Genomic DNA, 25,048 nt, shown 5'->3' with positions numbered 1-25,048 from the left:
GGCCCAATACAGAAATTACTGTGACAGAGAAATGGTGGAGATGCCTAGAGAACGTTATCTTCCACTTGAGCGTGTATGCGTGTAGTGTGTTCAGTCGGGTCATAAAGTCGTTATGCGTTGCGATACAGAAACTCATGTATAATTATTTCATTGGGCCATTCATACGGCATACTGCTTTCAGATCTTGATTGGCGTACAAGCTTCCGAAGAGGGTGCACATGACGCAGCCATGGTTACAACAGTACGGCATTGCCTGTCCTATCAATTAGCAAGGATCCCAGTGATTAATTGCTCATCTAACGATTGAGCTCACACACGACGGGAATCTTACGTTGTATGTGTTACTGTTTGTATGTGGGGGGGGGGGGGGGGGGAGGAGAGAGGGAGGGAAGGGGATGGTTGGCTCGTGAGGGTGGTTATGTTTTTAGTTTAGTGCCTATGGTGGAAGATTAAGTGTTTATTGATTCTGGTTATATACTGCCGCTTTGTTATTGTTTTAGTGCCTAACGTGGTCAGTGAGTTATTACTTATAATAATTTGCTAATTTATTAGTTTGATGTTCATTGCAAGGGGTCTTTCTATGCAAAAGGTTTCCCATGATATTAGGAGTTTTCCACTATAGTTATTCTTTGAATTAAGTTCCATGTCCTGTCACGTGTTAGATGGTTTGTGCTAACGCTTTGTTAGAAGTTCTGATAAAATGACTGTTTTCATATCTACATCTTCTTATGTGTTCTTTGTATCTACTTTTGAAATTTCTGGCTGTCATTCGCAGATACGCCGATTTGCATTCTTGACATTCTGATTGGTGTATACCAGCTCCTTTGTATTTGTCTGGTTTTTCTACCGGTATTTGTAAATGAAACTGTAGTGTGTGTCTTGTTCTTGTTAAAATAACGGTGCTCAGAACAGGTTATCCGCTATTCTGGACCTCAATGGATCACCTGACGAATTATTTAACAGCCGATTGCAAAAAAGTTTGAACACTTTGAACACAGATGTATAATTCAGATTTCTTCCCAAATAATTTACATTTGTAGATAAACAGGTAAGAGAGTTTCCAGTCTCATGTAATTTGTGTGATAATGCGTCAGATGTTATAAGATGTGGGAAACCACCTAAGACCACACCGCTGTTGATACACCAGGTATTATAAGCCAAAATAGCCATCGGCCTGTTGCCTGCATTAGCCTTCTATCTTCTTGCCTGATACAGTACACGTTGCGCTTCCCGACATACATCTGTCTCAAGACTGGTTTAAGGGAAGTGGAAAACTTTGTTTTATTTTATTTTCATTTAACTTTTTTCTCATTCCATCATGTTGGCTGCGAAAGTCCATAGTTGGTTGAAATGAGGGATTATGACACAATGAATGAAGTCATAAGGAAAAATTTCACACTGAAGGGAGTGCCTTATGACAACGTTGCTCATTCTTCGTATGTAGGGGGGAGTGTTGTACCTGGAGGATGGTGTACCTAAGAACATGTGATGCTTGCTGGTTGGTGTTTTAGTCTAGTGACTTATTTTAGAACCACATGAAGGACCGCAATAAACCGTTTCCGTCATTTTCTATTGTTTGTGTTGTTTTGAGACATGAGGGTGTGCTTTGTGCACGATTTGTAAGTGTTTATTTTGCACGTATTTATGGTGCTGTATAAAATATTACAGCTGCTTAGAGGGTATTACTAGTTCTTCAGTTACAGAGCTTTGTGGCTCATTTTCTATTGTTTGTGTTGTTTTGAGACATGTGGGTGTGCTTTGTGCACGATTTGTAAGTATTTATTTTGCACGTATTTATGGTGCTGTATAACATATTACAGCTGTTTAGAGGGTATTACTAGTTCTTCAGTTACAGAGCTTTGTGGCGAGTGAAATTCAGTGTATATTTAAAACTAGTTACATAAAGTGTGGGCGGTTAAGCCACACTTCGTCGGTCGTGTACCATCTTATATCCCGAAGCGGGATGACGACGACGAAGAAATTGAAGAAATGTATGATGAAATAAAAGAAATTATTCAGATAGTGAAGGGAGATTAAAATTTAATAGTCATGGGTGGCTGGAATTCGTCAGTAGGAAAAGGGAGAGAAGGAAACATAGTAGGTGAAAATGGATGGGAGGGGGGGGGGGGGGGGTAAGGACCGAAAGGGGAAGCCGCCTGGTGGAATTTTGCACAGAGCACAACCTAATCATAGCTAACACTTGGTTCAAGAATCATAAAAGAAGATTGTATACATGGAAGAAGCCTGGAGATACTGACAGGTTTCAGATCGATTATATAATGGTAAGACAGAGATTTAGGAACCAGGTTTTAAATTGTAAGATATTTCCAGAGGCAGACGTGGACTCTGACCACAATTTATTGATTATGAACTGTAGATTAAAACTGAAGAAACTGCAAAAAGGTGGGAATTTAAGGAGATGGGACCTGGATAAACTGACTAAACCAGAGGTTGTACAGACTTCCAGGGAGAGCATAAGGGAACAATTGGCAAGAATGGGGGAAAGAAATACAGTAGAAGAAGAATGGGTAGCTTTGAGGGATGAAGTGGTGAAGGCAGCAGAGGGTCAAGTAGGTACAAAGACGAGTGCTAGTAGAAATCCTTGGGTAACAGAAGAAATATTGAATTTAATTGATGAAAGGAGAAAATATAAAAATGCAGTAAATGAAGCAGGCAAAAAGGAATACAAACGTCTCAAAAATGAGATCGACAGGAAGTGCAAAATGGCTAAGCAGGGATGGCTAGAGGACAAATGTAAGGATGTAGAGGCTTATCTCACTAGGGGTAAGATAGATACTGCCTACAGGAAAATTAAAGAGACCTTTGGAGAAAAGAGAACCACTTGTATGAATATGAAGAGCTCAGATGGAAAACCAGTTCTGAGCAAAGAAGGGAAAGCAGAAAGGTGGAACGAGTATATAGAGGGTCTATACAAAGGCGATGTACTTGAGGACAATATTATGGAAATGGAAGAGGATGTAGATGAAGAGGAAATGGGAGATTTGATACTGCGTGCAGAGTTTGACAGAGCACTGAAAGACCTGAGTCGCAACAAAGCTCCGGGAGTAGACAACATTCCATTAGAACTACTGACAGCCATGGGAGAGCCAGTCCTGACAAAACTCTACCATCTGGTGAGGAAGATGTATGAGACAGGCGAAATACCCTCAGACTTCAAGAAGAATATAATAATTCCAATCCCAAAGAAAGCAGGTGTTGACAGATGTAAAAATTACCGAACTATCAGTTTAATAAGTCACGGCTGCAAAATACTAACACGAATTCTTTACAGATGAATGGAAAAACTGGTAGAAGCCGACCTCGGGGAAGATCAGTTTGGATTCCGTAGAAATATCGGAACACGTGAGGCAATGCTGACCCTACGACTTATCTTACAAGCCTGATTAAGGAAAGGCAAACCTACGTTCCTGGCATATGTAGACTTAGAGAAAGCTTTCGACAATGTTGACTGGAATACTCTCTTTCAAATTCTGAAGGTGGCAGGGGTAAAATACAGGGAGCGAAAAGCTATTTACAATTTGTACAGATACCAGTTGGCAGTTATAAGAGTCGAGGGACATTAAAGGGAAGCAGTGGTTGGGAAGGGAGTGATACAGGGTTGTAGCCTCTCCCCGATGTTATTCAATCTTTATATTGAGCAAGCAGTGAAGGAAACAAAAGAAAAATTCGTAGTAGGTATTAAAATCCATGGAGAAGAAATAAAAACTTTGAGGTTCACCGATGACATTGTAATTCTGTCAGAGACAGCAAAGGACTTGGAAGAGCAGTTGAACGGATTGGATAGTGTCTTGGAAGGAGGATACAAGATGAACATCAACAAAAGCAAAACGTGGATGATGGAATGTAGTCGAATTAAGTCAGGTGATGCTGAGGGAATTATATTTGGAAATGAGACACTTAAAGTAGTAAAGAGTTTTGCTATTTGGGAAGCAAAATAACTGATGATGGTCGAAGTAGAGAGGATGTAAAATGTAGACTGGCAATGGCAAGGAAAGCTTTTCTGAAGAAGAGAAATTTATTAACATCGAGTATAGGTTTAAGTGTCAGGAAGTCGTTTCTAAAAGTATTTGTATGGAGTGTAGCCATGTATGGAAGTGAAACATGGACGATAAATAGTTTGGACAAGAAGAGAACAGAGGCTTTCGAAATATGGTGCTACAGAAGAATGCTGAAGATTAGATGGGTAGATCACATAACTAATGAGGAAGTGTTCAATAGGATTGGGGAGAAGAGAAGTTTGTTGCACAACTTGACTAGAAGAGGGGATCGGTTGGTAGGACATGTTCTGAGGCATCAAGGGATCACCAGTTTAGTATTGGAGGGCAGCGCGTGGGGTAAAAATCGTAGAGGTAGAGCAAGAGATGAATGCACTAAGCAGATTCAGAAGGATGTAGGTTGCAGTAGGTACTGGGAAATGAAGAAGCTTGCACAGGATAGAGTAGCATGGAGAGCTGCATCAAACCAGTCTCAGGACTGAAGACCGCAACAGCAACAACAACGGATTCAATTAAAAAATATTTCAAGCTAGTAACTGGTTTTGATCATAATTCTCCTAGTTATTAATTATTGGTGTGTAATAGATTAATAGTGAAAGACATAGACTGTTAAAAATGGTATTCAGAAGTTTTTCTCGATTGCAACATTTTAAAATGTGAATGGGATATTACTTCCTAGGTACATGAAAATGTTGTACCTAGAAACATGTTTTCACATTTGAAAAATTCTTGTTTTTCCGGAGCAGGTTTTGTAATTTCAGAAAAAGGCTTCAGCACACTCAGAAAAATTCCATCATTTCAGAATGATATAAGAAAATATATTGAAGCACTATTACAGAGCTAGAGGCGAAAGCCAGAGAAATGGTTGAAGTTACCACTGCGCCCTCTGTATCAGCTGTTAATAGTTGTGTAAGTAAAAATTAAAATATTATGGAACGTTTGATATTTCAGTGAAATACGTAGGTGGAGAAGTAGTAAATGACCATCCAGAGTATATGAAATTACTTGTACATAAAGTATTGGAGGATAATACTGAATTAAAAACTTCCTACTGTACAACTCACTCTATTGCAATGGAGACTATTTGCATAGAAACTCTTTAAATTAATGTGCAGTGCCACTGTACGGTCTGTATTAGTACTGTAACACAATAAATTTTGTAAAGTTAAGTCAGACTGGAGAACCGTCTGCTTTCTATCCAACAGCGGCTTTTGTTCGCCAATGTACATTTAAAAGTCACAGATTTATCGTCAGGGCTTCAGTTGATACTTAAAGAGCTTGACTACCGTGGTACCATGCCAGAAACGCATACCTGGGAATTATGTTGAATATTGTTGTGTGTGACATTATATGAAGAAGCTTTCACATGTTGTTTATACTGTTATGTAATAGACTAGCCGAAATTGGTTCCATGAAATTAATTCAGCTCGTCGTTTTCCATACGTAAATCCCTCACTTATTTCCATATTCCAGAAGCTCCTCATTATTGAGTCTATGGTCAAAGATTCATTAGGCTACATTCGTCTCACGGGACATGAGAGGAGAGTGCTGAATTCCTGCACTGAAAGAATGTTTCTTTATTTTTGTGCATATAGAGAAAATAGATGCAGAGAGCTGCTAAAATCCGTTAATACATCATGCTTATATGATACCTGACGATGAGTTTCGTAGCTCTAAATATGTGTTTTCGGAAACGAAGCGGCTACCGCGTCATTTTAATTAATGATGAATATGACTATTAAATAGCAAGTGATAGTATTATTAACTATGTCACATTTATTCACTGTCTGATTCTTCAAATCATTGTCATCATTATTTCCGTTATGTCCTTTGCTTTACTTCTTCCCTAATCTGTCGGACTAGTCGATCAAAATTAAATGGCCCGTCGTCCAATAGAGACAAAAAATATGTTTCCATTGGTTTACGTAAGGGTGTAAGATTAAATTGCACTTTTCCCTACGTTACCATACACCACTTCCATTCACACAAAGTGTTTGAAAATTGTGAACTGTGATAGCGGAGAAGAATATAGGGGTTGATAAATGTTGTACAAGTAAACAAATGAAAAAATACACTTCTTGTATACGTCAGTTACATACAACGCATATAACTTTGAAATGTTCAGTTCTATAGAAGTTACAGTGATGAGGTATTACAAATGTAGTTCCTAGCCTATGAGCGTACACTTTATTATTACAAAATAAATGTCAGACTATTATGTACAAAAAGTTAAATAAATTAATTACCGTTACACAATGAATATATTACATATTTACAGGTAATTTCTGGTTGTGCATGCCAGTTGTTTCAGTTTACCAAAAAAAAAAAAAAAAAAAAAAGGGGAAAGAAATACAAAAATGCGTGCCTCACCTTCGGAACCGCATGATTATAGTTTCATCAAGCTGACGGAAACCACCTAACACCAAAGCTAGGGATGTTACAACACTAGGTATTTCGTAGCACCATTCAGTGGCTGGTAAACCGCTACTCTCTGCTCAACTGGCTATCTGACAACCAAATGGACAAACGGAATTTAATATAAGGTTTCCAAAAAGATTAAAGTTCTCTAAATCAAAGTTTAACCACATGTATGGAATGTACATGAAGAATCCTCTAACTGTGGAATGGTTGCAGCTTCAGTTGGCAAAGCAGTAAGAATCACACGTTTATCTGTTCGTTTTTGTGGTCAAAAGTCTCTGACAAATAACATAGACTTAAACTGACCCATAAACCACATTCGTGTGACAACCAGTTTTTAAATTTCATTCTCTTTTCCCTCGAGCTGCTTCTTTTAAAACTACGTTATTAAGGAGGAGTAAATTGCTATATTGATTACGGAGATACTGTGTCTAAATGTAACAGAACTTTCATTAAGTTATATCATTGACAAAGAACGAGCGTGTACAACAATTCTCACTTACTAGAAACTGAATAACTTCACTGGTTAAGGATGTCGCTTCCTTTGATACTTAAGCTCATTGCTGTCGTCTAAGTAGATGTGATGACGATATATGTCAGAAAAGAAGAGCCCTATTTCTAGGTTTCATACTGCAAACTTAAAAATATTGATGTTTTTGAATAGTTCTGTATGCACAAATGCAGAACATTTGAGACGTTATCTTGTCCATTGACCATATGGTAAGTAACGGCTTGAATTAACTGTTCCTTTTTGCAACATAACTGTATTCTTCTTGGTGGTGGTCGTCTTCTATGTCTGGGAATTTAAAGCCCTTACTTAGGCTGTGGTCCCTGGGCTGTTGTCCGGTAACAGACTGGACAGCTGGAATGTAGCCCTCCGTCTCGGCTGAAAATGTCGGGAATTTGATTCCCTTCTCTTTCAAGTTGCTGGCGCCGAAAGAGGTAAAGCGCACACCTTCTTCTATATCTTGAACGTCGTTTATGTATCCAGAATTTTCGTCAACTTCGTCTCTTGACGGAAACTTCATTTTCCTTCCTCGTCTGCCGCGATCACCGTTGTTGAAAACGTGAGCTTCTCCATATAGCGTGTCTCCCAGCAGCTTATGTTGATGCTCTGGACTCTCCGAATTGTATGGAAACCTCAGTGACTTCCCGGAGTTTCTGCAACATAGTTATCAAGGTACCAGAATACTTGGAGTCTGCATGTTTGATTAAGTGAAACTACTTAAAACAATGTGTGCATGTAAGTTAGATAATGCAGCGCAAAAAAGATTTAAAGACACAGAGAGAAAGTAAACCAGGAATTTGAACAGACTGCTAGTTCCCGAGTATGTTTAATTTAACACACTTTCCAGGTTCTTAGTGCTATGGTGCCCTGCCGTGAATGATGATTTCAGTTATGTATATAGAAACAGTTACTGTAATTGTGATTATCTCATGGATTAGGATACATATTATCTGTTGTTTTCAGGTGAATGTTTATTTTGTTTTCAACCAAACATGTTTCTCCTGTTCGTATTTGGCATCATCAGTGGCCTATAAAACAAAACATAATCGTTTTACTGTACATCATTTGTTACGACACTTGTAGTATTTCCTGACACGACACTGCATTTAGGTTATCTTACTGTCTGCAGTAATATGGTTGTGATTCATCGCTTACTTTTACGTTTCTTATTTTTTTTGGGTGCCCATTGGCTCTAGTATAGACACTACATGACACAGTGTAAGTTTATAGTTGGATGTGTGTCACTATAACGCGTTTGATACAGGGTTGACTGAGGGATCATGTGACTTGTAGAGGGTAGCGGCGGAGTGGGATTTTGTGATGGTGAGGGTTGGCTGGTCGGAGGTATAACAGTCTGGATAGTCTTCCCTCCCTTTCCCCCGCCCTCTCTCTCACTCTGTGTGTGTGCGTGTTTTATTATTTTTCAAATTTTTTATTGCAAGCTGTGAATTTATTCTAATCATGTACTGTTATTGATTTTTTTGTCAATGAGCATATACATTTTTATTTATGGCTGTCTGTGTGAAAACCTCTTCTTGGAAGTTTATTTTAGTATTTTAGCATGGGACTGCAATAAATGTTTTAATCATAGTGTGGAGGTGATTTTCTTCTGTTAGATGTTCGATGTAAGTCAGTGTCTTTATGCGTTCTTTGTACTTGATATAAAAATTTCTTGCGGGTGCCCTGTTATAGTTGGAGTTGTAATTATTAAACTTTAATTCATATATTCCTAATCAATTCCATATATCTTTCTATTCTGTCACTGTTATTAATTTCTGTTGTATTGTACTGTTTGTATTGACGGAGAGTTTTCTGGTGTGAATGTCGACTGTGTTAGTAGATCTCAAGTATCTTCCGCAGGGGGAGGGGGCAGGGCGAGAGGAGCCCAGGCTTTCCCTAATATTTACGTATTTTTGTCTGTTGCTGCTGGTCTTGTACTTGAGGTGTCTTTCTAACAATTGCGTTTCTGCTTCATTCAGTTGTTTGTCTGTGATATTATGTACATGATAAACATAACTGAAATCTGACCTGAGGTATAATGGCTGGAAACAATAAAAATATACAAGGGTTGAAACTTTAATAGTGGCAACTACTTATTTACAGCTCGCACAAAATAGATACGTGTTTCAAAGTTTTACTAACCGTCAAAGTAGTCACCAGCATTGTGTATAACCCGTTGCCAGCGATGTGGAAGTCGTAGGATACTCTCAGCACTGCCAGTTGTGTTGACAGTTCGAACGGCGCGGTCTCTTGCCCGACGAATTTGTAACAGTTCTGAAACGAATGTCGTGAAGTGTTTCCTTCAGATTAGAAATCGAGTTGCACTCATGAGGGCTTAAGTCAGGGGAGTGCAGGAGACCCATCAGTCAAACAAATCAGTAATAGCGTGCACTGCATGTGCTTGAGCATTGTCCTGCAAAATGATGGTTAGGTCCTGCAGAAAGTGTCATCACTTCTGTCTCTAAGCTGGTCGTAGGTTGTGTTCCAAAAACGAACAGCATAGAGACAGAAGTGGTGACACTGTCTGCATCATTTTGCAGGACAATGCTCAAGCACATACAGTGCAAGCTATTACTGATTTGTTTGACTGATGGGGCTGCTAAGTGCTATACCATCTACTGCACTCCCGTGACTCAAGCCCTCGTGAGTTTAACTCGATTTCTAAACTGGAGGAGACACCTCACAGCATTCGCCTCAGAACTACCACAAATTCGTCGAGCAATCGACTGCACCGTTCGAACTCTCAACACTACTGGTACCGCTAGGAGTGTCCTACGGCTTCCACATCGCTGGCAATGTGTTATACACAATGCTGGTGACTACTTTGGTCGGTAAAACTTCGAAACACTTATCTATTTTGGACGAGCTGTAAATAAATAGTTGACACTATTAAAGTTCCAACCCTCGTAATTACTATACTGCAGCTTTGCTCACGAAGTTGGTACAAATGCTCACTGTGTTTCATATTCCCATCAAATTCCATGAGGGTTCTTAGTGGGGGCCAGAATATATCATTTTGAATGAGAAGTCGTGTTCAGAATAATTGTTTCCGTGTTACTGGCACAAGCACAAAATAAAGCGTCCCACTCGTGTGGAAGAGTTATAGTATATTTCTGAAATTCTCTGTCTTCAAAACATATGTGATAAACTAAATAATGTGCTAACAACAATGGTGATCAATGTCATGGAAGGGGAACAGTGTTCTGCCCAGTGCCCTGAGACTGTACAACGAATACACAATGTGACATGTGAATAATGCACATTTCTTCATACCAACTAAGTTACTTGATAAAAAATCTAAGGAATTCCAGAGGTACAGTATATTACGAACGTTCTTTCACCCAACAGAAATGGAAGAGTTTATACCATTTTCTTACATTTCCTGCATCACATGACAAAATAATACCTGCTCGGGTGTCACTAAAGGCCCTTAAAATCTTTGAAGCGAGTTTGAAAACATCCTGTATTTACTCCAATTTAGTATACTTATATGAAAACTGTTCTTGTTGCTAACGATATGATTACGAGTAATAGCAATGTGTCAGGGATATGAAACTTAGATCCGAATTTTTGCTTGAACGTATGCTTAAAAACCTTCCCTACAAGGAATTAAGAGAAACTATGCTGCTTATACTTAAGGCATAGGTGTGCAATTGCATGATCTTTGAAATGTCAGAATATACAGGGTTTTAGCTCCCATTCTGACCGTTAACATCACCGAAAGTTTTTACTGATAGAAGCATTTTCTTTACATACACTTCCATTTGCACCACTGGGAACCTGCGTGTTTTATTTCATTTACATGTCATTCTATTTTGGTAGAGCTCAGTAATACTATATCCACACTCTGGTATACGTTTCTCGTCATATAAAGAGAAAACTAGGTAATGTTCGCGCATATGGCAAAATTATTATGCTTTACACTTTTTTTAAATCTTCCTTCATGAGAAAAGGTCCAAAAGGAATAATTCCATTTTATTAAAAGCATAAGACACACTACATTAAGAAGAATTGCAAAGAAAACTATGTTGGAGGTTAAGATGAGACCTTATTAATATTATTATGCTGCTGCTGTTTGCTGTGATAATACGATGTGTGGTAAGGAGCGGTCGTTGAGTGACTCTAGGAGGGTACAAGATGACTTAGAAAAACTTCTAGTTGGTGTGATGCATGGCAGCTAGCTCTAAATGTAGAAAAACAAAAGTAGGAAAAAAATGTTCAAATACTGCATTAGTGGTGCATTGCTTCATACTACCCTGTCGTTTAAATATCTGGGCATAGAGTTGCAAAGCGATATGAAATGTAGTAGTAAGTGAGTGCATCATTTGCAACAACATGATTTTTAATAGTACAGCCTTTTTTCAATGAATTAACTATTTTTTGATTTTGATTAGTTTAATCAAACGTCTTTTATCTAACTCAAACACATACCATATATCAATCTGTGTTATTATAAGAATAAAGACAAAAATTTTGTGTTTCATTCATTTGGAAGAAGTATTCCTAATGAAGTGGTTAAGCATTTTAGTTCAAGTTATCTGTACTGTAATCAACAACGAATACAAAACTTTTATGGAGTAACTTGTGGCCATTTGTGTATACTTATATTAAATCCATTATCTGCAAATTGCAAGTTTAGTGTTAATCTAAATTTAATTAATGGACCTTTTTTGGAATAAGCTGGAGATGCAGTCTGAAATGATTAATGAACCACAAACAGACTTAAATGGATTAGAAACAAAAATAGATCAAAAAATTTAATCAAAGTGTTTAAAAAGATTATGAGTAATTTTTCAAGTAAATGAAGGATACATCAATTTTAAATGTAGAAGGTTAGTAGATTTAAAAGCTCCAGTAACCGGTTATGATGCAGTTACCAAACAATATTTAGAGAAATAATCATCGAATCTTGTCACAAGACCGGAATATGCAAGTATTCTAACACAATTCAGCAATTATGTCATTAAAATATAACTAAAAGTAAGGTTTAATCAACTTTGTAGTGACAACTGTAACACTTTTACAAATTAGTCTACAAAAAAGTAAGTAGAAAAATATTTTACAGATTATTTCTCAACGACTGATTTAACAACACATGTAAGTAAATTAAGTTATCTTCAAAACAGAATCCGTAACATACATAAAGTGAAAAGTAGGTGTGTTAAGAGTGATGAATTATTAAATTACACATTTGAGTTTGATGTAAACATCAAGAGATTTATTTTATTTGGAGTAAGTTTAAATGGTGTCCTAGAAACTAATGATTGTAAAATAGAGGTAAAAAGATATTACATCAATGAATTGTAAATTTTATATCAAACACAACTCAATACTCCATGACTTGAAATGAAATTTAAAGATAAAATATTTATATCTCTAAATCAGTCAGTTAAAACTATACATGTTTCTGGTGAATTACTCATGTTCAGATAACTGATTTTAGAATCAAATGATGATAATAGAATGGAACAGCAATTCAAAATTTATTAAATTTTTAATCTATATAAATGGATCAGATCTACTGTTTGAAGTGTAAAAAATTTGCTGACACACATAATCCTCACAGAGTAACAATGAAAAATGAAAAACAGGGGAGTAAAGGTTTTTGCACACTATGTGAAATTGAGAAAAGAAAATTTCTTGAAAAATCTTGTAGGTGATGATCTGATAAATTCTTTCACCCCTTCAAATACTGTTAATATTCGTGACAAAATTATGGATGAATTATATAAAACAATGAGAAAAGTTTTTAAAGAACAAATGTCATTACTATTTGTATAGATGATTAATGGCAAGCAGATCTAGCAGAAATGGATTCTGGTAACTTAAAAGAAATTGCAAAAATAAATAAAGGATACGAATATTTATTAACTGTTATTGACATTTTTTTCGAAATTCGTTGGGCTGTTCCAGTTAAAATGGGTAAGAATGTGGATGATGTTTTTGGAAAAAGTATTTAGAGAGAAAAAGCCAAGAAATTTTCTAACAGATAATGGTAAATAATTCTATGATAAAGACTTTCAAGTCATTATAAAAAATTAGAGCATGAATCACTATTCGCCTTTTACAGAATTAGAAGCTTCTGTTGTGGAATGATTTAATAGAAGACTTAAATAAAAGATGTGGACAGGAGTTAGTCTTCAAGGTAGTAATAAGTGAATTGATTTAGTTTCTAAGTTAATTGATGAGTACAGTAAGACAAAGCAGTCAATAAAAAAAGTGAAGCCAAGAGAAGTTTATGAAAAACATTATAAGCCAGATACTGTTGTATCTAAGGGTTAAGCGAAATTTAAAATAGGAGATGGAGTGAGAATCAGTAAACCTAAACGACTTTTTGAAAAAGGTTACTCAGTTAATTTGTCAACAGAAATTTTCAGAATTGCAGATATTATTCATTCTCATCCGGTCACATACAAATTTAAAAAATTAAGTGGTGAAGAAGTAAAAGAAAATTTTTATGAGTATGAGTTACAGCGAAACAAAATATCCTGATGTGTATTTAGTTGAGAAAGATAGATCACGTATATGTTAAATTGTTAGGATTTGATAATTCATACAATAATCTGGTAAACAAAAGTTATGTTATTTTATGGATTAGCTTCTTCCTCTTGTTATTTTTCATTATGTGTTACGCTGTCCAATATGGATGGTCCTAAATTTTCATATTTTGTTAGTAAAAATTCTTATATATAAATGTATACACTGTGAGTGAGAAAATTAACAGTTTCCTATTTTCTGTCTGTATATCATCCTGAAGATGATGATAAAGATATAGTCTCTAAATTCATAAATCAAACAACGATGAGAATACGATTTTTGTGTTGCTTTGGAATACTTTAAAAACATATTTTCGATACTTAAAATCTATTTGTGAATTTGGGTTCATTATGGTCCCCTTGTAGGGTCTGACCTCACACTTTCAAAATACTATAGAAGTGTGGGCGATTTGGGTTGGGGTTGGGTTGTTTGGGGATGGAAACCAGACAGCAAGGTCATCAGCCTCATCGGATTAGGGAAGGACGGGGAAGGAAGTTGTCCATGCCCTTTGAAAGGAACCATCCCAGCATTTGCCTGGAGCGATTTAGGGAAATCACGGAAAACCCAAATCAGGATGGCCGGACGCGGGACTGAACCTTCATCCTCCCGAATGCGAGGCCAGTGGGCCATTTGGGGAAGGTTGCACTATGTGGTGCACCATATATCCTCAGTGCAATTAGATCTTCTGTACCTCTTATTGTCATGGCTCTGCAATTAAACCTGTACCTCAGCTATTTGGGCAAGAACACCTTCTGTGGTACATCATCTTCTTCCATTGTCCACTGTCATCTTTCAGCCCCTTTACAACACTGGTTTCCTCCACACCCAATATCCAGCACGGCAGACAGTTCATTAAGGTGGGGCCGTCAGGTACCCTCTTGGTCGCAGCCCACTGACAACACAATGAGTGCTGCCAACTTCCCATGTATGCCAAGGAGTAGATGCCAATCTTCTTGGGTCATTAGGACTCCCAGAAATGGCCATCATGCCATGTGGCCTTTGCTGTGGCAGGTTGGCGCCTCTTGGGAGAGCCCCCGATCAGAGTGGGTGGCATCAGGGTGGATGAACCACAATGAGGCAGATGACATTATCTCATGCTGGTGGTCGATCGGCCACAGTGGTCTCTAGGCAAGGTAAGGAGCACTATAATGCTGAGAGGAACAACTCCAAGTCATTCCTATCCCACTCTACACCATGAGAGGGACGCAGGGCTCATGACCATGAAAACGAAGTATTCTCCTCAATACTTAGATTGCGACACGTCTGATGGGGAATCCTTTTTAACAACAATGCTTCTGTCTTGGAATACAAGTTCGAGGAAGCGCCGGGAATATCGAAAATGAGGAATGGGTTGGTCTACATACAAACATCTCCCACCCAGCCACATGCATTACAAGCTGGGTGCTGTTCCGGTCTCCACAATCCCTCCCTCCCACCCCATCATAAGAGCGTAAATATGGTCCAGGGCGCTACATTCTGTACATATCTTCTCATACTCATACAGTTGACCACCAATATAAAGGGTTGGTTCAAATAGTTCAAATGACCCTAAGCACTATGGGACTTAATATGTAAGGTCATCAGTCCCATAGACTTAGATCTACATAAACCTAACCTAAGGACATCACACATATGCATGCCTGAGGCAGGATTCGAACATGCGACTGTAGCAGCAGTGTGGTTCCGGACTGAAGCGTCTAGAACTGCTCGGCCACAGTGGCCAGCAGTAAACAGGGTTGCTACAAGTGCCTTCACGTTGGCTTGTGAAGGTGTTTCATTGTCTGAAAACGTTAACTGGTGTGACGTTAAACCTTATGTTCCTCCCCATATGTGGTGCTTAAAAGTGTCGGAAATTTGGGCACCTGTCCTCTCATTGTCACACCAGCCCCACATGTTGGGAATCTGGACTCCCAGCACACACCAATGTTCCTTGTGGCCCTTCTCCCGTTTGTGTCAGCTGCAGAGAGCACCATTCGCATGACTGCACAGGTTTTCAGAAAGAGAGGGAAATAATGAAATATATGAAGCTGTATAGGCTGACCTACACAGAGGCAAGACGGAAATAAGGCAGCATACACCCCTTGCACATGATACCCTCCTATGCTGTCGCTATGGCGACATCGCCCTGTCTGGAATTGGTAACACCAACAATTGAAACAGTGAACCCTTAGGGCCTCCAAATCACGCTTTCCCTCTTGTTGGTTGGAGCACTCCTCCTCCCATTGCACCTCTAACATCTACTCTGGGAACAACGCCCCTCCAGCCATTAGGGACATCGGTCCCCACCCCTCTGCCAGAAGAGCTACAGCCTCCTCCGGCTGCTCTTGCAAGGAAGAGGTACCTCGGGACTTTCCCTTCCATGACTTCTGCTGTGGTGAAGCAAGACACCAGCCAGTTGCTGAAGGAGCCATTAGCTGCTGGTGAAAGGGCTTCACAGTCTCCCTCTGTCCCTGAAGCTACTTCAGAGATGCCCTCTGAGCAAGCCCCCAAAAACTGGTGAGAGGGAAACAGACAAAGAAAAAATCTGTTAGGAAATGGGAGACTCTGGTTGCCCCCACACAACCATTCTGTAACAGCCCTGCGTCTGAAGAGGAGGGAGATTCTGGCATCCCCTGAGGACCTAAATCTTCCCGACGCCTCAGATGCAATGGTAATGGATGCAGGCACACAGCTGGTGGCAGCAGTTGGTCCTGAGGCGTAATGCGCATCCTTGGTCCCATCCTGCCTACCCCAATGACAGAAAGCGTCATCCTCCAGTGGAATTGCGGCTGTTTTTTCTCCCACCTGGCTGAGTTACAAAAGCTCTAAAGTGTTACACCTGATTTTTGCCTTGTCCTACAGGAAACGTGTTTTCTGCAATGTGGGCCATGCCCTTCATAGCTACTGGGGGTACTACAAATCTGTTGTAAGTATGACAGACTGTCAGGTGGAGTCTGTATCTATGACCATATCTCTGTAGCGAATCTGTGCCCCTTCAGACACCTTTAGAATATGTGGCTTCCTGGGTAAGGACAATGCAGAAAATTACCATGTATAACATTTGCCTTCCTCCAGATGGTGAAGTGCCGCACCACATATTGCCTGCACTAATTTCACAAGTCACTCAACCTTTTCTTCTTCTGGGTGATTTAACGGCCATAACACTTTGTGGGGTGGACCCAAGATTATTGGCCACAGTAAAGACACCAAGGATCTACTAACTCGACTCGACCTTTGCCTCCTTAATACAGGTACCCTCACTCATTTCATTGTGGCATATGGCACATACATGGCCTTTGATCATTTGGTTTGCAGTCCTGGTCTTCTACTGTCTATCCACTGGAGAGCTCACGACGACTTGTGTGGTAGTGACCCCTTTCCACTCTTTCTGTCCCTACTCCAGCGTCACTCACATGGATGCTTGCCCAGATGGACTCTTACCAAGGCTGACTCAAATGCTTTCACCTACGATACTGTTGAATCTCTGCTGCTCGGCAAAATCGTTGATGTGATCCATACCATCACTACTACCATTGTTGCCACAGATCAAGCGGCAGTCCCTTGTTCCTCACGTTGCCCCAGTGGAAGTCAGTGACTTGGGGGTTCGCAGGAAATCTTTGCTGCCATTATCGACCATAGGTGGGCACTCCAATGTTGTAATAGCAACCTGCTCCTGTAGAGCCTTTAGAAACTCATTGCCTTCAGACAGCTCCGTGCACAGGTCTGCCTACTCATCAAACAACGGAAGTGGGAGTGTTGGAAACGATACATCTCCACCATTGGATAACAAATCTCTACTTCCAGGGCTTGGACCAATACATGATGCCTTTAGGGATACCAGACGCCTGCAGGTGTACCTGGAATTTTCACAGATGCAGCTGTATCTGCCAATCCAAACTTAATCGCAGGGCATCTTGCTGAGCGTATGCTTGCACCTCTGCATCTGAGAATTACCGCATTGCCTTTCGTCTCCTCAAACAGCAGGTGGAACGACAACACCTACCTTTTATTCCACCCCATTCTGAGTCATATAATACTCCCTTCAGTGAATGGAAATTTCTCAGTGTCCATGCCAACTGTCCTGACACACCCCATGTGCCAGAACACCCATCCAATCGGTTATTGCCGTCTTGTTTGACCTGACGAAAGCCGACGATACCATTTGGTGGCACAACATTCTGACTACTCTGCACAAGTGGAGCCTCCAGGGTCTGCTCCCAATTCTTTTACAGAACTTCTCGTGACTCCACATCTTCAGACTTCAAATTAGTTCACCCCATATTCAAGAGAATGCGGTCCCACAGGGCTCCGTCCTGAGTATCCCACTCTTTTTAATTGCCATTAATGGTCTTGCACTAGCAGTGGGCTCCTTGGTATCTCCCTTCCTATATGCTGACGATTTTTGTATCTTCTTCTGATCCTCTTCTAGTGGTCTGGCTGAAAGTCGACTGCAGAGAGCCATACTAAAGGCGCAGTCACGAGCCGTCACTCAGAGCTTTCAGTTTTCAACCGGCAAGAATTGCGTCATGCACTTCTGTCGCCATCGTACTGTCCACAATAATCTGGTACTTTAACTCAACAGTCAGCTACTTCATGTAGTGGAGTCTAACTGCTTTTTGGGACTGGTCTTCGATGTCTACTTAGCTTGACTTCACCATCTTCATCAGCTGAAAGAAAAGCGCTGCTGGCATTAGCCTAGAAGCTCTCGACCAGTGCTTCTCTCGCCATCCTTTGGTAATGACTATAGAGAGATCTCTCTACGCCCTCAGAAACAGTAGACATTCAAGAGTCCCCCAGTTGGACCCCAAGACCTGTCAGGAGCCCAGGCAATGAACTAGTTGACAGACTGGCCAAACAAACTATTGGTAAGCCAGCTCTAGAGATCGGCGCGCTAGAGACTGATCTCCAATCGGTTTTCCCCCGTAAAGTTTTCGCGACCTTGGATACTGAATGGCACACCCTGAGTAACCAAATAAACTACATGTTATCAAGGAGACGACGAATGTGTTGCAGTCATCCATGCGAGCCACACCAGGGACTCTGTTGTCCTTTGCTGGCTCCACATTAGCCATATTTGACTGACTTATGATCACCTCTTCCATCGCGAGGCCATCCTCAGTGTTGCTGTGGTTCCAACTTTTCTGTTCACATCATACTGGACTGCCTAGTTATAGCCACTCTGCAATGGACCTGTAACCTTCCCGCCACACTACCAACAGTGCCCAGAGACCATACCTCAATGGCTGATACACTTTTACGATTATTGGTAAGGGGTTTTTTCATCACACTATGTGAGGGTGAGCGTATGGCCTTCCTTCCCAGGCCTCCAGCCTCCCTCCATTTTAACTCTTTCTCACTCTTTCTTTGCTATTTGTTTGCCTTGTTGTTTGTCCTTTCCCTATCTGTGCTACTATAGCCTTATCTTCCCTGCTGGGGATTTTAGTGTGTTACAGAACAGCTGGCTCATTCTTCCCTGTTTGTGTGAATAGCTAGCATAGGTCATCTGCTATATTATTTTAATACCTTCCCCGACTTTTTCCTTATAGTGTACGTTTTCTCCTTTTGGTTAGCTTCTTTCGTTTTCTCTTCCACACTGGTTCCAATTTAGTTTTACGCCTCTTAACTTTCCCTGACTCTCTTTAGGATTGTTTTTGGCCTGAAACCTGTTTGATTGTGGAAAAAGGGACTCATGACCCCGCAGTTTCGTCCCCTTATCCCCAGACCAACCAGCCAACCAATGAACCAACCACCACATCATTTGCTTTGCATGAATTTTATATCCTTTAGATTCAAGAAGTTCTAGAGGTTGTCTAAGCACATTCATTTTATCCACCATAGTGTTGTACACAAAAATAACAACTGGTTAAATCTCTCCTCTATTCAAATTATCAAGTATAACTGGTAAATCTTCAGTTTCTTCCTTGATTAAAATTTAATCAAATTCTATAGGAGACACTTTCAAAATTTCTTCACAAACATTTTTTTCTCTTCTCATTTATTTCATCAACAATATTATTGAATTGCTCACATAATATCTCAACAAAATATGATGGACTGTTAAAGTGAATATTTTATGTTTCTTTACTTTTCTCTAAACTGTGTACACCAAAATAAATATTAAGCAAATGTTCTACTAATTTATAACTTGTACATTCATGTTAGCTAACATAAAATATTTTATCTTGTTCAGGCCTTCTGCTGTCGTAATTACAGTATCTTCCTGAAACATAATCTTAGAGACTATACCATCAACTTCTAAATAATCTCCCTTGGCATACTGCTTAGATGTGACAATGTAAAAAGATCTGTTCTTTTCTCATTTCTGCTGCATAAGGTATCTTTTTTTTAGTGGTGGTCATTCTTTATATTTATCTTTTAACTGTTGTAGTAGTTTTTGTTCTTCCTCTATTTTGTTTCTTTTCAAATTCTTAAGCTTGCTGTTAAGAGTGAATGACTTTATATTCTTTTCTGTAGGCCGTATAGGAGAGAAATGTTTATTCTAGGTTAAGATAATGTTTTTTAACTTCCTTAGCGTTAGAGTTATCCAAAAACATAAGACTGCATCTGAAATTATCTATAGTTGTAAGTAACTATCTTTTTCTAGATAAATTCTATAATTTTATTTCCTGTTTAAAAAAACAGTGGTCGATTTTTCTGACCGCTGACTGTCCTTCAGAAATCCCATAGAAGAAAGTAAATTTGGATTAATTAATATCCCTTTCTAGTCTTTCAATGACAGGCATACTTCTAAAAATATTTGGTCATCAGATACTGTCAAATGACTTTTCTGCATATAGTCAAATATATTCATCATAGTTGATTGAGCATTAGCCATAGCTTTGGGCAGCCCTAGGGCTGTGCCAGATGTACTTGTGATAGCTGCCATTTAATGAAAAAGTTTTGTAATAATTATTCTCTTTAAGAACTCTTTTATTTCGTTTAGTTTTCCAAGTTTCACGTTCCGAGAACCTGCATCTGCCACACAAGGCCCCATAATTCCATCATGAGTAAAGCACAAAATCTTCGTAATTACAGGCTTCCAGAAAACGTCAGTTTTTATCTTTCTAATGAAAAATAATTCTTTTAAATGGAGAGCCTACAAGCCCTTAAAGTCAATGAATTAAAAGCTGGAGCAAAACGATTAGGAATTAAAGGATATTCTGTACTGAGAAAACACCAACTTATTGATCGTCTCAATGAGAATAATGCACCAAATATAAAGTAACAATGATGAGATTAATGAACTAAAAGCTAAACAACAACAACAACTTATTCAAATGATTCATCTTATGTGTGAGAAATTAAGCTGTTGGCAATGTATTGCATTTAACAAATGAAATGTGTGCAGTTATGTCTGTTGATTATGTTAAAAAGGAAAATCCATTTGATGAAGTAGCATGGAAGTATATAAAATCACCATTTTATAAATTGCCTCAAAACTTTATGAGATAATTTCATGTTAAATTAAGTTGGGAATACATACTAAGGTGTTGTGAAATATCTGAAAACTTCATAACAGAACTTCAAAATAAGTTCTGTGGTTATCTGAAGATTTTAGTAGAAAATTTCAAGATAAAGTGAATTAGTAATATATATATATAGAGATATAAAAAATGTATGAGGATTTTATAAGAGAATATCAAGACAAAATAGATTCATTTAGTATATCATGTAATCAACAATTATCCGAAGACTTTATTAGAGAATTTTAAGATAAAGTAAGTTGGGATCATACATCATATAGTCCCAATTTATCTAAAGATTTGTGTAAGAGTTTTAAGACAAATTAAATTGGAAATGCATATCAGTTGGGCTAGAATTATCTACAGATTTATTCTAGAATTTCAAGATAAATTATATTAGGATACTACAGCTTAAAATGAAGAATTGTCTCACTATTTTATCAGAGAATTTCAATACAGTTTTATTTGTGGTGGTGTATCACATAAACAAATTTCGTTCAAACATTCCATTATAAAATTTTAAGATAAAGTTATTTTTGAAAAATTTTAAAATATTCGCAAGCAAGCTGAAGGTAGCAAATAGTGCAGCCAGGAGGCTGCTGAAGCAGTTGTTCATTTGATATGATTAATTGATGGAAATTATTGATTTGTGAAACTAAATGTAGTCAAATTTTTCATAAAAACTGTGTTGATGAATGGGTAACAGAACATGTTTCTTGTTTAGGGTGCAGCAATGTTATTAAAAGAACATAATTCAAAAAAGTTGTTGAGCGAGATCAGGTACATAATTAGTCATTTGTGATGGCAAATAATATGTAAATTTTCTCTCATTTTCTGAAACAAATTTATAGAATTAGGGTGCAGCCCCAAAGCTGCTTCAGCTGCTGCAGGATCATAATTAATTCTTAAAATTCCTTTAAAGTCAGGATCTCTATCTTAAATAATATATGACTGTATTTGTAAATTTTTCCTTTGTGTACTAATTACATAATAATTATATTCGTAGTCAAATTATCTTAAAAGAATGAAAGTTAGTTTAAATTCTGATCGATTGGTTGAGGAACAACATGTGGTAATAATTTATCTGTTTATCTCATTTATTATTTCTATTGCATTATGAATTACTTCTCTGAAGCCTTGTATACTTCCATCTCAGATTTTGTTTAAATTTTCCAAGTAAGTGATTTACTCTTTGATTTTATGTTCTCCATTTTTACGAATCGACGGTACAACTCCATGAGTAGCCAATTTTTTAAAACTGATTATGTTCTTCTTTTTAAGATTTCAAAATTAAAGGATACAGGTCTCCCTCATTGATAAATAATGGATTTCTTTTTATATTTAGAACTTCCAAATTGAAAGGCCATAAATTTTCATAAATTATTTTGTCATCTTCGTCTATGTGTTTGAAAGCTTTACCTATCTTTTACATTCTAAAATTACAGCAACATCTTAAGCTTGAAACCATGGATTACTTTGTTCATCAGTAACTATAACACACTCACTATTATGTGAAAGCTTGTTGTGGATGAAGCAGCTGTTGAAGTAGCTTTTACACTGTGCCATGTCGGTGACTGATTCCATTTAATAAACATATTTTTACTAGATTTTTATGATTATTAAAATTTTTTTGTATAGATCAGGTTCATCAATAAATATATTCGATTTTTCGTTTCCTCTCAGTACATCCAAAATAGACAGTTTTAGAGTAATCTTATAATATTTTAAGTCTATATAAATGAAGGTACTTCTGCTACTGTTGTTTGTAAAAATAGCGATTCTGGATGACAGAAATAAAGCAATGAGATATTTGAGTGATTATGGCTGCTTGGGTAAGCAGGATGATACAAAACTTACTTTAGTGAGTGAAAATGAATTTATTGTTGCATTATTTATATTTCAGGAAACATATGGTCTTGAAATAACTGCTGAGTAAACTGAAGAAACTTGAAATTCTATGAATAAGCCTTGTTATGGCGTAAAAGATATAAATACTGACTCCAGGACTACTATGTACAAATGGAATAAGAAAAATTAGAATAGAATCATAAAGGGGCATCTAAGAAGTTATCACAAATAACAATGGCAGCATTTCATCAATGGCAAAAGTATATTGACATTCAGTGTCATCTTTAGTTATCCTGACATTTTAATTACAGATGCAATACATGTACATAAGCACGAAATATATGGCCGCTGTTGTCCAAAGGAGCTACATGGAAAAGCCCATTTTTAGGTCATGTGCTTTTCTCAATTATGATTAATAATCCTTTGGAAATACGTATGGCTGATGAAGAGCGGTGGTACTTGGAGATTGATAGGAATACACCAAAAGATAAAACAAATATATTTGAAGTTTTGGTTCATGAAATTGGTCACATATTTAGTTTAGATCATACAGATGTTGATGGAGCAATTATGTATCCATGTTGTAATGGTTCACATTCAGAATCATTTCAGGATGGTATCTATGCTATTCAAACCTTGACAGTAAAAAAGTATCGATACCACCACAGCCAAAAAAAAATCCCTGTTGTTTCATCTGAACAAACTGAATCTTTATGTCAAATTAAGAAGTTTGTCCACTTCTTATTTGTGAACAGAGTTTTATATATTTAAAAAAAAAGTGGATGTGGATGAAATCACAGCAACCTTTGGGCGCCGCCCAGCTGATAACTAATTCGTTAACATTTTTAACACAAGATTTACAAAAAGTAGATGGAATATATCAAAGACTAAGTGGTGAAGTTTTTTTATTTGCTGGCAGTATGGTATTTATGATAAATTTGAATACATTACAATTAATTTCAGCATATCTAAAACCAACTTTTAGTACAAAATTACGTTGAAGTGTTAAATTAAATACTGTAGTCAACACATACTCGGGTAAAACGTATCACCCACCTTGAGTTCTATCGATATTAGCCTATGTTCCGAGTGTAAAACGGTTGATTAAACCAGTCAAAATCAAAAACTAGTTAATTCGTTGGAAAGAGGTTGGTCTATTAGAAACCACCGGAGAGTACCCTACGTACCCACTTACTACTAAATGGAGCGAGCATGTAAGGATAATGGTAGGGAAGGCGAACGACAGGCATCGATTTCTGGGAGAATATTGGGAAAATTTCGTTTATCTGTAACGGAAACTGCATGCAAGGTAGTAGTGTGGCCTACTCTTCGGCACTTCTCGAGTATTTGAGATTCACAACAGGTCGGGTTAAAGAAAGACATCGAAGCAAATCCGCAGCGGGCTGCTAGATTTGTTATCGGTAGGTTCGGAAAACACACAAGTGTTACGGAGATGCTTCGGGAACTTAAATGAGAATCCTTGGAGGGAAGGAAATTTTCTTTTCGAGGAACACTATTGAGAAAATGTAGAGAAGCGACGTTTGAAGCTGACTGCACAACGATTCTGCTTCTGCCAACGAAAATTTCCCGTAAGAAACACTAAGCCAAGATAAATTAGGGCTCGTACGGAACATTTAGATAGTCGTTTATGCCTCTCTGTTTGCGAGAGGACTAGGAAAGGTATGGGGTACTCTCCGCCACGCACCGTACAGTGGCTTTCGGAGTATGTACGTAGATGTAAACTTAGATGCTGCATGTCTACATCTACATCTACATACATACTCCGCAATCCACCACACGGTCCGTGGCGGAGAGTACCTCGTACCACAACTAGCATCTTCTCTCCCTGTTCCACTCCCAAACATAGCGAGGGAAAAATGACTGCCTATATGCCTCTGTACGAGCCCTAATCTCTCTTATCATATCTTTGTGGTCTTTCTGCGAAATGTAAGTTGGCGGCAGTAAAAATGTACCGCAGTCAGCCTCAAATGCTGGTTTTCTAAATTTCCTCAGTAGCGATTCACGAAAAGAACGCCTCCTTTCCTCTAGAGACTCCCATTCGAGTTCCTGAAGCATTTCCGTAACACTCGCGTGATGATCAAACCTACCAGTAACAAATCTAGCAGCCAGCCTCTGAATTGCTTCTATGTCCTCCTTCAATCCGACCTGATAGGAATCCCAAACGCTCGAGCAGTACTCAAGAATAGGTCGTATTAGTGTTTTATACGCGGTATCCTTTACAAATGAACCACATCTTCTCAAAATGCTACCAATGAAAC

General features: G+C 38.3%; 1 protein-coding gene across 1 annotated transcript in view; it reads right to left on the bottom strand.

Moving 5' to 3' along the window:
- Positions 1-6,382: 6,382 nt before the first annotated feature.
- LOC124555932 overlaps positions 6,383-25,048 on the bottom strand; it is a 72,254-nt gene continuing 53,588 nt past the window's right edge. Inside the window, exon 5 of the mRNA XM_047129985.1 lies at positions 6,383-7,595. Within this exon, the coding sequence (XP_046985941.1) occupies positions 7,172-7,595 (424 nt within the window). The 3' untranslated portion in view covers positions 6,383-7,171. The remainder of the gene's footprint in view (positions 7,596-25,048) is intronic.

Source organism: Schistocerca americana, chromosome X, assembly GCF_021461395.2.
Source record: "Schistocerca americana isolate TAMUIC-IGC-003095 chromosome X, iqSchAmer2.1, whole genome shotgun sequence".
Taxonomy (NCBI): Eukaryota; Metazoa; Arthropoda; class Insecta; order Orthoptera; family Acrididae; genus Schistocerca; species Schistocerca americana.
This window is presented reverse-complemented; position numbering and strand designations above follow the sequence as displayed.